General features: G+C 56.1%; 1 protein-coding gene across 1 annotated transcript; it reads left to right on the top strand.

Moving 5' to 3' along the window:
- Positions 1-238: 238 nt before the first annotated feature.
- Positions 239-13425, top strand: PLA2G4F (phospholipase A2 group IVF; the record flags this gene model as incomplete). The annotated part of the gene is made up of 20 exons (XM_082646928.1): positions 239-349; positions 1403-1475; positions 2069-2205; positions 2309-2437; positions 2869-2909; positions 3150-3192; positions 3671-3737; positions 5626-5795; positions 5884-5997; positions 6184-6221; positions 6405-6540; positions 8185-8321; positions 8579-8801; positions 9885-9999; positions 10224-10361; positions 10474-10581; positions 11595-11789; positions 12061-12227; positions 12741-12927; positions 13205-13425. 20 exons carry the CDS (start codon positions 239-241, stop codon positions 13423-13425), a joined length of 2550 nt encoding a protein of 849 aa, XP_082503054.1.
- Between the last annotated feature and the right edge of the window lie 2563 nt (positions 13426-15988).

Below are 15988 nucleotides of genomic sequence, written 5' to 3'. Positions count from 1 at the left end.
AGAGTGCCAGTTCCTCATCCTCTTTGAGAGGGTCTAAAGTCCCTCCTGCTAGAGGACACTGGGCTCCAGTCACTTCCTGGAGCTCGTCAAACCCCACCTCCAGCCTCAGCTGTGAGTCCTCAGCAGAGCAGCCTGCTCCACCCTCCCCACTCCAGCTACCTGTCAGACCTGAGCCGGCAGCCAGTGTAGCCAGAGGAGCGCAGGCAGGGCTTCCTGCCGGGAGCCAGGCTGCCCGGCCATGCTCTGGGCGCTGTGGCCCAGGTGGCTGACAGGCAAGGAGCTGTCCCTCATGGGTGCGGTGTTGCTGCAGAAGAGACAGAAGAGGGAACCTCAGTGGAGGCGGTGGTGGGTAAAGTACCTGATCTCCCCCGGGGGGGGGGGGGCAGGTTGTGTGGACAGAAGGAGTCCTGGGCGCACAGGGCCCTGTGGAGACTGGGGCCAGCCCTGGGAATGCATTTTGATCTGGGCCAGGACCGATTTGCTCCAGATTACCTGGTAGAGCTTAGAGAGCTTGGCCAAATAATAATAATCTTGAAGTTAATCACCCCCGGTTAGGAAATGGAAGCCATGTGACACTTGCAGCTGATTGGCTTTAGCCCGGTAAGCCCTAGCCTGGCTGTAGAATGGGGTTTGGGGGTTGAGGGAGTAGGGGGAATGAGGCACTCTCTGGGATCTGGAGGAGATAGTCTCACTCCCAGGAGGCGGCAGTCTACTGTTATCTCTCCTGAGCCCGAGCTGCTGTCTCCTTAGCGACTCATCAGACCGGTACCCGCTGGGTGACTCTTGGTTTCCCTTTACCTGCCCGCACCCTCTTGGGCCGTCTTCTAGCCTTTGTTAGGAGCTAGTGGGTGGGGTCCATCACAGTTTTCTCTTTTGATACTTAATCTTCTTAAGCACGTCTCTCCAGCTCTCACTTTGACTCTCAAGCTACAGCCCCAGCACTGTAGGCAGGGGGGCTGCACGTTCGTGGTTCATAATAAACAATTAGTGAAAATGGCTCCACGTATTAAGCACTTATGCCAGGCAGTTTGTACGACTTCTCGTTTAAAACTCGCTACAACCCTGTGAGATTATCGTCATAACCCCCACTTTCGAGACAGAGAAACTAAAGCACAGGGAAATCGAGTCTCTTGCCCAAGGCCAGTTAGCTAGTCCACAGTGCAGCTTAGATTTGATCCCAGTCTGACTGATTCCAAGGTCAGGTTCATCACCAACACACTCAGCTCCCAGCGCTTGCTCTGTCGAGGCCTCCTGGGTCCCTGGCACAGTGACGTCAGTGACCCTGGGCCAGGCTGCCGCCCTGCGATGGGACAAGGGAAGCCCTGGGTGGGCACCACGGCAGGGAGGTCAGGCCTCACACCCGGCTTCCTGGAACTGAGTCCCCGGAGTTCTGTCCTTTCAGCGGGAGACCCACCCATACTATGACCTCCAGGTGAAGGTGCTGAGGGCCAGAAATATCCGGGGCGCAGACCTGTGTGAGTGACCCCCAATTTCATGCTTTCTCCCTTCCTCTCCCTGGGGCCTCCCCAGAGCTCAACAGGGGCTGGCCTGAATCATGCATGTGTGTTTAGAGTGGAGCGGATGGAGGGCTCTCTGGTGAGGGAGCCCGGGCCACAGCCCGGGGCAGGTTGCGGGAGCTGGAGGGGAAGGCAGTGTGCAGACCACCACCTCCTCCCTGAGGCTGGCTCGTGGAGGTTGCCAGCCTGGGTGAGCGTGTGAGGCCTGCTGCCGCCACAAGTTACCGTCTCTCTCTAGGGGTTTCCACGCCAGTGCTCACGCTGGGCGGGACCTTGTTTCCTGAATCAGGCCCTTTCTGGGAATGACTCAGTGCTCTGCGCTGTCACATGACCTTTTGAATTGGCTGCAGCAGGATCTCCATTCAGTTGAATAGGAGGTGTAACTGCTGGAGACGGAGTCAAGGACATGGGCTCTCCGGTATCTCTCCCCGCCCCACCCTGCTATGCGGGCAGCCTCCTCTGCCCCTTCCCGTCCAGCCCCAGTCTCCTCCAGGCAACCTTTCCAGCCGTAAGAGCTAGAGGCTGAGGAACCCTCCCCATCCCACCTACAGTGTCCAAAGCAGACTGCTATGTGCAGCTGTGTCTGCACACAGCGTCCCCCAGCCCGGCCCAGACAAGGGTGGTAGCCAACTGCCGTGACCCCGAATGGAACGAAACCTTCCACTACCGGGTCCACAGCGCCGTGAAGGTGAGGGTCAGCGAGGGGCTGGGGCTGCGGAGGGAGAGGGCTCCTCCCAGGTGCCTGCCCTCCGCCCTGCCTCAGGCCCCCCTGCCTCCTGCCCTGCCCCCAGAACGTCCTGGAGCTCACCCTCTACGACAAGGACGTCCTGGACAGTGACCAGCTCTCCCTGCTGTTGTTTGACCTGAGGAGCCTCAAGCCCCACCAACCGCGCAGACACACCTTCCCACTCAGCCACCAGGTGAGCGGTTCCACCTGCGCCAGCCACGAGCCCAGTACCGGGAGAAGAGGCCCTGGCACGGGGGGCTCCCCATCAGCACAGGCCCAACCTCCAAGACAGACCCTCCTTCACCCTGCAGCAATGACCCCACAAAGCTTTCCCACAAGCACGCCTTCCCTGAGGGAAGCCAACACGTGGGCTCCTTGAAGGCAGGGGCTTTGTGTGTCTCGGTCACTGCCGAATCCTCAGTGTCTAGAACAGCGCCTGTCCACAGCCTTGAACAGATGGAGCTCCTAGTGGCGATGTTGCTACCCTGTCCTGTGCCCACGAGCAGCCCCAGCATCAATCTGGCCTTCTAGTCGCTGGAGCTGAGCAGAACCAGGGGTGGGAGGGGAAGGTCCTGAGGCTCTGGGACCTCTGAAAACTGGCGCTCCCTTGCTCCCTCCATGTAGGATTCACAAGAGCTGCAGGTGGAATTTCTTTTGGAGGACAGGTGAGTCCAGGTGGAGCCTGTACCCTCCCATTTACTCTGAGACCCACCCAAAGCTCCCAGCTGTCAGCCACCAGGTCCTGCGTTGGCCTGGCCTGAGAGGGGATGTCCTGACCTTGATGCCCACCCCTACCCACAAACCTGCCGTGCTCCCCAGGTTCTTCCAGCTGCTCTGGTTACATTATTATAGTAATAGCCATCTTGAGGGATTCAGGCGTCCCATAAGCCCCTCATCCTTTGTAGCCAGGTGCCGGCGTCTGAAGTCATCACCAATGGGGTCCTGGTGGTGAGTAGGGGTGGCCAGCTTGGGGCTGCCCAGGGCTGGGGGATGGGGGACTGGGGAGTCCACGACTGAGCCCATCATGCCCACTTGCATGAAGGACACTCAACCCCTCCTCAGAGGGGAGATGTGCTGGGGAGGCACCTCCAGGGACAAAGGGGCACCTTGCCTCCCACCTGATGGAATAGCCCAGAAGCCAGGCTTTCCACCTGTGCACAGCACATTGCTCACCTGGCTTCTGAGTTGGCCAAGGAGCCACCGTCAGGGCCCCTCATCTCCTCCCCCTTTCCCACCAGGGACCACTTCCTCTGAGTCCTGGGGTGGGGGTGGCTGTGACAGAAGACCCCTGCTCGTAAGGCACAGGCCCTGGGAAGGATGTTAGCTCGACCCTGCCCCAGATACCCTTCCCTCCCTCCATCCTGGTTCAGGCCCTGTGCAGGGCCCTGTGGACTGTCTGGCTCCCACAGGCCTCTGCTTTCCTCAGGCTCAGCCCTGTCTGAGAATCCAGGGCACCCTCAGGGGAGATGGGACAGCCCCACATCAAGAGTATGGTGAGTCTGGTCAGGGGCCTTGGGTCTTGCCTTCTCTCCTGGGGGATTGGGGACTGCTGGTTTCAAGAAGATGGGTCTGGGGCAGAAAGTTCTTAATTTTTCACTGCTGAAAGCTGACCAAGGATGACATGGATTGCCTCCAGAAGCAGTAAATTTCCATCCCTGGGAGTATTCAAGCACAGAGGCTGTATCGGTTCAACTACTGCTGTACAAAAGACACCCACAAAATCTCAGTGGCAGACACATCTGGTGGTCAGCTGGGGCATGGCTGATCTAGGCTGGGCTTGGTGGAGTGACCTGGCTCTGCTCCCATGTCCCTCATCCACCTCCTGTGGCCAGCGTACAAGCCTGGGCATGTTCTTAAGACACTGGCAGAGGTACAAAAGCGCATGGCCGGATGAGCAAGTGCTTTTCGAGCCTTTGGTCACATCACAGCCCTCACTAACATTTTGTTAACCAAAACAAGCACAAGGCTGACTTTAAGTTGGAGGGCAAGGAATATAGCCAGGCTCTTTAGTGAGAGAAAGCAAGGCCACATGGCAAAGAGTGAGAACTCCAGAAGTGAAGAACTGGGGCCATGGCAGTCTGCCACAGGGGACAGCCACTCGGGAGGGGTGCCAGCTTTGGGAGGGGAGCGGAGGCTGCATGACAGCTAAGGTCCTCTCCGACACTGGGAGTCTGAGCCTACGGGCTGAGTCGTGCCCAGGTAACATGGCGCACTTACTATGAGTCAGGCACTGGTCTAAGCATTTTACAGTGTTTCATCTTTTAATCCTCATAACAACCTCGAAACGTAGGTACAGTCATTATCCTCCTTTAATTCATGAGACTGAGGCTCAAAGAAGAAACTTTGTTAAGGTCACACAGCCAGTAAGCGGTAGAGCCAGGCCCAGGCCCAGGTCTGTGACACCCGGGGCCCATCTGCTCTCCCCACCACAGCTTCTGTTGTCTCTGACAGTGAACAGCCCTTATCAATCTCAGTCTGTAAACCGTGATATGAGAGAAGGATCACTTTCCTTATTTTCTCTAATTCCCTCCCACCCCTGGTCATGTCAAGTCCCCCGGTCTCATTTAGTGCTAAGGAGGGCATGTAGGGACAGGGATTCCATTTGGACGTCGGTTCCTGAGGCGTTAGGGGCTCTTTCGTGGGTCTGTCTGGGGTCCCCTTTTCCTGGGTGTCATGTGTAGCCATTTCTCTCTGGGGTCTTGCCTGCTCTCCAGAAAGCTACAGGAACAGGGTGGGCCCCGCTGCTCCTGGGCCCACAGGCCTCCCTCTGCCTCCCCACAGCTGGCCTCACCAGGCCGGGGCTGGCTCTCCTCCGCTTCCCCAAGCCTACCGTCCCTGTGCCACGAACCCACTTCTTCCTTTTACATCCCCTGCAAACCCTCTATGTTCTCCCAAGGGCTTATGCTTTGGAAACAACGTGCAGCCTGTTTGCTTTCTCTCTGGCCACAAACCTCCCCCAAGGCAATGAGCACAGGGCTTGAATGGAGCAAGAGAGGGGGAACTACCAGTTGAAAACTGGTAATTAATGTAATAATTAATATATGATCATTATAATATGGTAATTATAGAATTATATTTTATATACTTAATATAATAATCTCAAAATCCTCACCCCATAAGCTCCGGACAGGGGCCCTTCCCTGAGCACTGTGTGTGCCGTCCCCATCCCAGGCTCCCAGCTCTGACCGGAGCAGGTTATAGGACCCCGAGTGTCCTTCATGATGTCTGTAGGGCCCATTGCCAGAGAGTGGGCAGGGCGATGAGTTGGCACTTCCAAGGGGAAGGAAAGGGGACTTGCTGCTCGGCGTGCTACCGTCACGGGCCACGCACCTCCCACTCTCACCCCCTCACCTGGCACTCACCTAGGCCCTCTGCTCCCAGGCTCCAGGCAGATTCGGCTGGCAGTGCCCGGGGCCTACGAGAAGCCCCAGCTCTTGCCCCTGCAGCCTCCCCTGGAGGCAGGCCTCCCAGCCACGTTCACCTTCCACGTAAACCCAGTGCTCAGTTCCAGGCTGGAGGTGGAGCTGGGAGAGAAGCTCACGGCCCTGCAGGTGAGTGACGGAGCCTGGGAAGGCGCAGACGACAGAATCCATCCAGCCTGGACGAGGCCCCTTTTCCTGGGTGTTTTCTTCTCTGTAGAGCGGCCCAAGTGCTGAGCTGGAGGTCCAGACCAGCAAGCTGGGCGAGGCGGGCATCCTGCTCTCCTCTCTGGCCCTAGGTCGGGAGCAGCAGCATGTCGTGGCCCTGGGCGAGGTAAGGCTCCGTCTGGGTGCCTGAGGGGCCCCTGCCTGCTCTGTGACCCCCACAAAAGGTCTGGGAGAGGGGGTCAAATCAGGCCAGCCATGGTGTCCACACCTGGGCCTGAATTACCAGAGCAACCGGGGCTGCAAATGAGAGTCCCTCTCAGTGCGCTCAGGGATGGGCTGTTGTCTCTTCCAGGGCCAGGAGGTGGCTATGAGTGTGAAGGCAGAAGTGAGGTGAGCGGCGCGGAGACTCTTCTGCCTACGGCTCAGCGGGCGTTGGGGGTGACTGGGTCCTGTGGCATCTTTCTGGGAGGTTCCACGGAATGTGCATCTGTCTGCTCCCGTGAAAATGGGTTTGGCCGGAGGCTCTCCACTGAAGAGTCACCCAATACCCCACCCCCACCCCCTCTGAGGCAGCTCTGGGGACCTGGACCTGCGTCTTGGCTTCGACCTCTGTGACGGGGAACAGGAGTTTCTGGATAAGAGGAAGCACGTTGTATCCAAGGCCCTACAGCAGGTGCTGGGATTGAGCCAGGCTCCCGACAGTAACCAGGTATGGAATGGAGGAGCCAGACACCAGAGTTGCTGGGACCAAATCCAACCTCTTCCTTGAGAGGACTGTGTGTCTAAGAGGTGACAGGAAGCGTTGAGGAAGTGCGGGGACCAGAGGAAGAAGGGGGCAGGCCCGTTTGCCTGAGCTGATGGGCACAGTCGGGAGAGTCATGTGACCCCCATATGAACGAGGGCTGAACGGCCCCAGCCAAGGGAGGTGTATTAGTCTGCTCAGGCTGCCATAACAGAACGCCACAGACTGGGTGGCTCAAACAACAGACATTTATTTTCTCACGTGGAGGCTGGAAGTTCAAGATCAAGGTGCCGTCAGAGTCGTTATCTGACAAGGCCTCTTTCTGACTGGTAGACGGCCACCTTCTTGCTGTGTCCTCACACAGCCTTTCCTCTGTGCACGTGCAGGGGTTTGTGGGAATCTCTCTCTCTCTTCCTCTTCTTACAAGGACACCAGTCCTATGGGATTAAGGCCCCACCCTTATGACCTCACATAACCTATATTACCTCCGTATAGACTCTTTCTCCAAAGAGAGTCACATGGGGGCTCCCACATATGAATTTGGGGAGGACACAATTCAGTCCATAACAGGACAAAGGGATTTGGAAGTGGAGGCAGGAGGAAAGGCAGTGCTGAGGGGGAGACCTGTGGTAAATCAGGAACAGGCTGATGGCTTCCTTCTGGCTGCAGATGTCTAAGGAGACATAGCCTGTGCCCAGTGCTGACAAGCTGAGCAAGCCTACCGCTCGTCTGGTAATGCCTGCTCTGTGCCCCATCTCCGCTCTGTGGGTGGAGGGTAGAGAGGGCACAGACCTGCCTTCAGGGAGCTCTGTCTCCTCCAGAGCTCTGGAGGGACAGTGACCTTGCGGGGCAATGGCCAGGGAGCATTTTTTTCAAGACAGGGGAAGAAAGGAAGGACAGGGAAAGGAACCGGAAGTCTGGGGTGGAATGAACCAAACCTTCGTAGAAAAGCTGAGCAGCCCAACAGCTTCTAGTCTGATCCCACCAGGAACCTCTGATCCTGAAGAGACATCTGGGGACCTCCCGTGTCTGGGGCAGGTCAGGCTGCCTGCTGGTCTTTGTCACTTCAGTTCTGTGGTTCTCAGCTGGGAGCAATCTCATCCCCCCACCCACCTAGGGGACATTTGTCACTGTCTAGAGACATTGCCACAACTAGGGGAGGGGAGAGGGATGCTACTGGTATCTGCCTGGTGAAGGTCAGGAACGCTGCCAAACATCCTATAACGCACAGGACAGTTCCTCACAATAAAGAATTATCTGGTCCAAAATTACCAACAGTGCCAAGGTTGAGAAACCCTGCTTTAGCTGTTTTGAGTGAATCCAATATACCTCCCAGGTACATACTTTCCTGATACAACGTTAAGAGCCATCTCTGAGGTTATACTGCTTCAGTCTGACAGCCTATTACTTACTGATGGTATGATCGTGGGCACATTATCTAACTTCCTGTGCCTCAGTTTCCTCACCTGTAAAATGGGGATGCCATTGGGTTTCTTTGAAGACTGAAAGAGATGATACAAGTTGGGCTCTTAGACCAATATCTGATATGCTAAGCAATAATATATGAACAATAGTGGGGGTAGATGTTATCATGATTATTATTGTGCCCAGGTGCCTGTGGTGGCTGTGTTGGGTTCGGGAGGTGGAACCCGAGCCATGTCTTCCCTCTATGGCAGCCTGGCCGGGCTACAGGAGCTCGGCGTCCTGGACACTGTGACCTATCTGAGCGGAGTCTCTGGGTCCACCTGGTAAGTGAGGTAGGGGCAGGGCAAAAAAAAAAGGAGAGCCCTGAAGAGGCAGAGGTATGACCTGGTGATCTGGTGGGGAGGGGCGGGAATCCAAAGGGGTCAGGAAGGGCAGTAAGGGACTGAGTCCCCAGGGCCCTCTGAGTGGGTGGTGCAGGCCAGTGGGTGCAAGGGATGGGGGAGGAGGGGTGACTCAGAGACACCTGTATCCCTCTCTCCCCTTACTGTGCTCCCACGCTCCTAATTCCCTCCATGCCCAGGTGCATCTCCACACTCTACAAGGACCCAGCCTGGTCCCAGGTGGCCTTGAAGGGCCCTATTGAGTGCGCCCAGGCGCGGGTCTGCAGCAGTAAGATGGGGTTAATGTCCATGGAACGCCTGCAGTACTATGCCCAGGAACTGGGGATCCGGGAAAGCAGTGGCCACAGCGCTTCCCTCATCGACCTCTGGGGGCTTCTTATTGAATATTTCCTATACCAGGAGGTAAGAGAAGAACAGGTAATAGATGAACATGGCTCCTGTCCACCAGCACTTAGTTCTGCCTTACCCATTAGGCTAAGATCTGAGACTTGCAAAGCTATCCTTTAAGTCTGAGCTCCCTGGGGGCAAGGGGTGGGATCTCTGGGTGGGCTGACACGCTTCATCTCGCTTTCCCTGGGAGGGAGAGGCTGGTCTGCTGTTCTCAGGTCTGTCTGCATATTAGAATCACCTGTACAGCTTTCCAAAAACACCATGCCTAGGTCTCACTTCCAGAGATACTGGTTTTGGTTGGTGAGGGGTCGAGCCCTAGTACAAGTGTGCTTTGAAAGGGTCCCAAATGATTTCAACCTCCTGCTGAGGCAGAATGCCACTCCAGCCCGACGGCCAAGCAGACATGATTCTCGCCACCTGGTGGCTTCTCCTAGAACTGCAGGCCCAGCATGCATCGGGAGATGAGATTAGAGCTGAGCGAGGTTCTCAGCCCTGGGGCCCGGCGGGGCCTGGCCCACTGGTGTGTGGCTATCAGTTATGAATGTGATGTCTAAGAAAAGAATACATGTTTTCTAGTGATTTACTTTTTCAAAGAAAGTAGATTGGATTTTCAGTTATTCCTTTTTTTTGGCCTCTCACTGCCGTGGCCTCTCCCGTTGCGGAGCACAGGCTCCGGACGCGCAGGCCCAGCGGCCCTGGCTCACGGGCCCAGCCGCTCCGCGGCATGTGGGATCTTCCCGGACCGGTGCACGAACCCGCGTCCCCTGCATCGGCAGGCGGACTCCCAACCACTGCACCACCAGGGAAGCCCCAGTTATTCTTTTAAAAATGTCACTTGACTCCCTTGGGTTCTGATAGGCTTTCTTGAATGGGAGGGAAGGGGGTCCAAAGCCCCTGAAATTGCACGAACCCCATGTGGCCTCACCTCTGCTGCAGCCCAAAGCCTGTCCCTTGGAGAGTTGTCTCTAGAGCCCTGGCCTTAGCAACCAAAGTCTCGTGGGCACGCCACACCTGCAGGGTGCTGAGCCTCAGGCCATGGGGGTGGGGAAAGGGAACTCCCTAAAGGCCAAGTGGCCTCCCTTCTTTCCTGACCAGGAAAATCCTGCCAAGCTGTCTGACCAGCAGGAGGCGGTCAGCCAGGGCCAGAACCCTTACCCCATCTACGCCAGTGTCAACGTCCGCAGCAACATCAGTGGGGAAGACTTTGCAGGTGCCTGGGCGTGGGAACCTAGGAAGCCGGTGGGAGCAATGGTCAGTGTGAGGATGTAGAGGCCAGGGCTGTCAGGGCACAGGTGGGAGCCTTGGAGCACAGTGGGCTTGCTGCCTCCTGCTCTTGACAAGGCAGAGATACCTGCTAAGTCACAAGGGCTCAGGGGAAGCATGGGGTCCTGGTGGGAAGCCCCTGGTGACATTCCCTCCTCTTTGCGCCCCCAGAGTGGTGCGAGTTCACCCCCCATGAGGTCGGCTTACCCAAGTATGGCGCTTATGTTCCCACTGAGCTCTTTAGCTCAGAGTTCTTCATGGGGCGACTGCTGCAGCTCCGCCCCGAGCCCCGGATTTGCTACCTGCAGGGTGAGTCTAGGCCAGAGGCCTGGGGACAAGGGGACAGGGCAGGCGCCAGGCCCTGAGTTGGTGATGCCGGTGGAGGACTTGTGAGGGCCGGGGACTTTGCTTTTCTCCTTAGGTATATGGGGCAGCGCGTTTGCAGCCAACCTGGATGAGATCTTCCTGAAGACCGCCGGCTGGGACCTCGGCTTCCTACAGAGGTGCAGAGGCAGTGTAAACATCACAGGTGAGGGCAGAGAGCCTGCTCCCCCAAACCTCCCCTCCCCCCTGCCAGCCCCCGCAATACCTCTTTCCAGCAGCAGGGCCCTGGCAGAAGCATGAGCAATGTGGGAGGAGGCAGTGAAGGACTTGGATGTCCTACTCGGTTCAGAGAAATATTGAGAAAATGACTTCTAGCTTAGGGTCTCTGGATGCCCAGAGGTCTACAGAGAGGCTAAGGGGTGGGGAACCCATGTCAGAAAACCTAGTGGGAGTTGTGAGTGCTCCGTGATAAACCTGTGCCTTTAATTCTCCGCTTGGGCTCCCATTAGATCAACTCAGCCCAGGGCCACTGGGTATCTGGTTGACACTCTGTCCCCCCACCTCAGAGCTCCCCTTCAGCCCCTGCTGCATAGAATACCTTTCCCACTTTTCTTCCCTGGATAACTTTTGCTCAGTTCTTAAAGTTCAGCTCAGACATCATTTTGTCAGGGGATGTCTCTGTTCCAGTCCATCCCTCCAGGCTGATCGAGGGTCTGACCACCAAGGTTCCCTAGAACCGTAGGCACATCCCATGTTGTCCTTACCTCGGGACACTGTCACCATTTATTACCTCTTTAGATTCTCCCCTAAATAGGCCGTGAGCCCTGGAGGGCCAGGGTCAGGCCCTGTTCACTTCTGCATCCCTGTGCCCAGCACAGTGGCCACCACAGCACATGGTAACTGTTCAGTGGGTGTTTAATGGGTGAAATTCTGGTTGTAAGTTGCATATGCAACTTTAAGGGTAGGTGATGTTGTTTAATACATGCAATGTCAACTTTCAACTTTTTTAATACGTGCATGTCAACTTTCAAAACGTGGGGAACATGAAAGAAAAAGTCATTTAAAAGGGGTTCGGGGAAGCAGTGGTCAGAGACCCAGGAGGCGGGGTGGGGAAGGAGGAGAGACGTGGGGAGGAGACAGAGGGGCTCCCCTGAGATGTGAGGACCGCTGGACAAAGGAGGGCTTCTCACGGTATTTCACCATCCCACCCCCACCTAGACGACCGCCAGAAGCTCCAGCTGCATGACCCAGCGAGGCTGCAAACCAGGCTCTTCACCCCGCAAGGGCCCTTCTCCCAGGCTGTGCTGGACATATTCACCTACCGCTTCACCTCAGCCCAGAACTCGAACTTCACCCAGGGCCTCTGCCTGCACAAGGACTATGTGTCTGGCAGGGAGTTTTTGGCCTGGAAAGGTGGGTGCTGCTCTGGGCGGGGTCCCGCCTGTTGCCTGTGCCTCTGGCTCCCTGGGGCCAGTGCTACCTTTTGACCTGGGGGCTGGGTGGGGGGGGCTCCTGCTGCCCAGGGGCTAGTGGGGGAAGGACTGTGATGACTGTGCTAAGGCAGGCCGGGGGCTGCGGTGGGAGACCCCGTGGCTGTAGGAAGAGGAGAACTCTCAACAGTGGGGCATTCCCAGTGCGCAGAGAAGAGGGCTGCTGCAGAGAGCAAGCATTTGTCTTCTTGCAGATTCGCACCCGGACGCCTTCCCCAACCAGCTCACTCCCATGCGGGACTGTCTGTACCTGGTGGATGGAGGCTTTGCCATCAACTCTCCGTTCCCGCTGAGCCTGCAGCCGCAGAGAGCCGTGGACCTCATTCTGTCCTTCGACTATTCCCTGGATGCCCCTTTTGAGGTACGGTGCGGGGTGGGGGGTCCTTGCTAAGGCAGCCTGGCTGGGTGTCGAGAAGGGCCTGGGCAGGCACCTTGCGATCACCGCTAGCAGCATTGGTCTCCCCAGCTGGAAGGGGAGGACTGCTGAGGTGATGGAGGAGAGTGGGGTTCAGGAGAGGAGGCCAGAGGGAGTCCTCGGGAGACTTTATCCCGGTGAAGAGAAGACCCCTGTTCTGGACGCTGCTGTTCCTGATAGGATTCCTTGCTCCTATCTGGGCCTGGGTTCAGGTTTGCTGTCCCTTTGTTGCTATGGTAACAACAGAGCCATCAGGGTCCCTCCAGGGAGTCTCTGTCAGTGGCTCCCTCGAGGCTTGTGGGGTGATGGACAGGTTGCACGCCCAGATGCGGGTTCTCTTCTTGCTGCCTGTAGTCACTCGGCTGCTGGGAGACAGGGCTGGCGTTGAAGCCTGGGCCAGTGTGAGTCCAGGGCGCCTCAGGCAGGGCCGGAAGCTCACAGGGCTGGGTGTCTGCCCAGGTCTTACAGATGACAGAGAAGTACTGCCTGGACCGAGGCATCTCCTTCCCCAGCACTGAGGTGCCCCCTGAGGACTTGAAGGAGCCCCGTGAATGCTACCTGTTTGCCAAGGCCGAGGACCCGCGCTCACCCATCGTGCTGCACTTCCCCCTGGTCAACCGTACCTTCCGCACACACCTGGCCCCAGGTGAGGGGAAGGTCTGGGTCTGGCCCACGGAGCCCTGGGGTGGTGATGGGGTGCTGGACCCAGGACAGTGTACCTCCTGGAGGCCCCGAGCTGGCCACTGCTTCCTGGACTCGGCATGCACACTGGCCCGGCTCCTCCCGGTGGGCGAGAGAGCTGAGATGTGGCCCCAGGCAGAGCCCACAGACCAGCCAGATGCTCTAGGGAAGGGGGGTTTCTGGACTGGCAGCTCCTAGCCACAGAGTGCCCTAGCCCAGACTCTCTCCCCGTCCCACTGCAGGTGTGGAACGACAGACGGATGAGGAGAAAGCCTGTGGGGACTTTGTCATCAATGGGCCAGACACCCCTTATGGCATGATGAACTTCACCTACGAGCCCCAGGAGTTTGAGCGGCTGGTGGCCCTGAGTCGATACAACGTTCTGAACAACGTGGAGACTGTGCGGCAGGCCCTCCAGCTGGCTCTGGGCCAGAAACAGGCTGGGGACAGGGCTGGAGGCTGACCCGGGCTGGAGTCAGGAGACTGGGACAGAGGAGGGACTGTGGGCTCCGGACCAGGGCTTGGTAGAGGGAGGGGTGGTGGACCCTGTGGGATGATATCCCCTCCTGGCTGGGCTCCAGCTGGTGGGTCCCCCTGCTAATTACTCATCTTCACTCTTTAAACTTGGGTCACATTCTCTTATCAGGGGTACAGCTGCCACCTCGTGCAAATAGTCTCACCCTTCCCAGAAGCTAAATGTGTGTGTCTAGAGGGCGTATCCATTTATCAAGGGCGGAGTGAACGTGAACCTGCGTGTGTGTTCGTGTTCCTAGTGGGGGCCTGTCAGCTGCCAGGGATGGGCAGAGGTAGAGGAAGCCTGGCTGGGAACTCAGAGGCCCAGGTTCCTGCCTTTTCCACAGATGTACCCCACCGATCTGGGGGATCTGTTTCTCTCTCTGGAGGATCTGTTTATCATTTCTTCTGACCCACCCGGGACCTTCCGAATACCTGGAGCCTCTCCAGCATGGGCAGATTTTAGGTGTGTGGGAAGGAGATCCACCCTGACTGGGCTTAGTGTGGAGGTCTTCAGGCCCTCTCCCTCTGGCTAGCGCCTCTGCGGCCTCTTCTCACCCACACCCCACCCAGCGCTGAGCCACCTGGGGCCCTTCACTGGCCCGGCTGCCATACTCATTACTCACTGCCAGGAGAGCTCTCTTTGACTACAGCCCCTCCCTCAATCAATCTCTCCCTCTCTCTCTCTCTCTCTCTCTCTCTCTCTCTCTCTCTCTCTCTCTCTCTCTCTCTCTCTCTCTCTCTCTCTCTCTCTCTCTCTCTCACACACACACACACACACACACACACACACACACACACACACGCATGCTCTCCAGGGCTAAAGTCACAATTCCTCTTCTAATCAGGGAACTTATGTGACAAAGCCTCACCCATCCTGACTCTGGGAAGAAGACCCTAGTTCTGGCTCCCAGCTGGGAGGAAGGTGTCTAGATCCCAGCCTGTGCCTCCAGCCTGGCCTGGGACCCCAGGCCTCCAGCTGGACATGAACTGGGGAGGGGGGGCTGCTGAGGAAGCTGGGCTTCTAACAGGCCGGCGCTTTTGGCTGGCGTGGGATCGGGGTAGCTTGGTTCTCTCATGCCTGCTCACTGGGGACAATTGCTCTTGAGATAGGCTATCTGGTTAGCTGGTGTTTACACATCTTTTATGAGTCTTTATCCTTTGACCTGCTGTCTTCCTTTTGGGTTTATCTTTCTTTTTGTTGGAGTGCAAAATTGAATAGTTCTATAGTGGAGGATCTGTGGAATGTAAACCTTCTGAGACCTGATATGTCTGGAATTGTCTTTTCTTGCCCTGACTTATAATAGTCTGGATTAGGGTAGGATTCTTGGTTCAGGCTTACATCTACTCAGATTTTTTTTTTTTTTTTTTTTTGCGGTACGCGGGCCTCTCACTGTTGTGGCCTCTCCCATTGCGGAGCACAGGCTCCGGACGCGCAGGCTCAGCGGCCATGGCTCATGGGCCCAGCTGCTCCGCGGCACGTGGGATCTTCCCAGACCGGGGCACGAACCCATGTCCCCTGCATCGGCAGGCGGACTCTCAACCACTGTGCCACCAGGGAAGCCCCTACTCAGATTTTAATGCCTCTTTGCATTGCATATTGCCAATGGGCAGCCTGATGTCAGCTGAATTCTCATCCCGTTGTAGGTAATTTATCTTTACCTAATTTTTAGGGTTTCCTCTTTGTCTTCGATTTTCAAAAGTTTCACTATGATTTTTCTAAACTGGGAACTTAAAAAAAATCAGTGACCTCTTTCGATTTTGAGATTCATGTCTTTTTGAAGCTCTAAGGAATTATCTACCAATTGTATCAAAACACTACTCTTCTTCATTCTCTTTCTGGATTCCTATTAAATGGATATTGAAATGTACGAATCGATTCTCTGTATCCCTAAACTTTCCTTTTACACATTCTATGTTTTTCATTTGTGCTGCATTCTGGGGATTTTCTTTGCATGATTTTTTGGTTCACAAATATATACTCCACCTGTGTCCAGCCTGCTTCTCTATCCATCTTTTGGGGGGTTTTGTTTAACTTTTGACTGTCACATTTCCCTGTTTAAGTTCCCTAATAGGATCTTCCAAAACTACTTGTTTTCATTGCATGGAAATGCTTCACCACTTCCCTCAGATGGTGTTAATATGTGCATTTCATGGCATTTTCCTGATTGTTACGTGAACAGTTTCCTTGGGGTAGGTTGCCTCTCCTTCATGGGCTTTACCTTCTTTATATATTTGGTAATTCTTGATTGTCATCTCATGTCTGAGAGGGTTGTGTACAAGCTCTGGGCTGTGATGGCTCCTGGTCAGGTCACTGGCCGTGCAATGGCGCGGTGACCTTCAGGTGGCAGTGTGGGACTTGGGGAGGAGGCCGAAGGGATGCAGTTCTAGAGAACTTCAGAGCCTTGAAGTGATGTTATGAAATTATTAATCTGTATTTATATCTGATGGGTTTGGTGCTGCGGGGGGTAAGTAAAATATTACAAAGGAGAATTCCAGTTTCAAGATGAAAG

Source organism: Grampus griseus, assembly GCF_964374135.1.
Source record: "Grampus griseus genome assembly, chromosome: 2".
NCBI classification, from domain to species: domain Eukaryota; kingdom Metazoa; phylum Chordata; class Mammalia; order Artiodactyla; family Delphinidae; genus Grampus; species Grampus griseus.
This window is presented reverse-complemented; position numbering and strand designations above follow the sequence as displayed.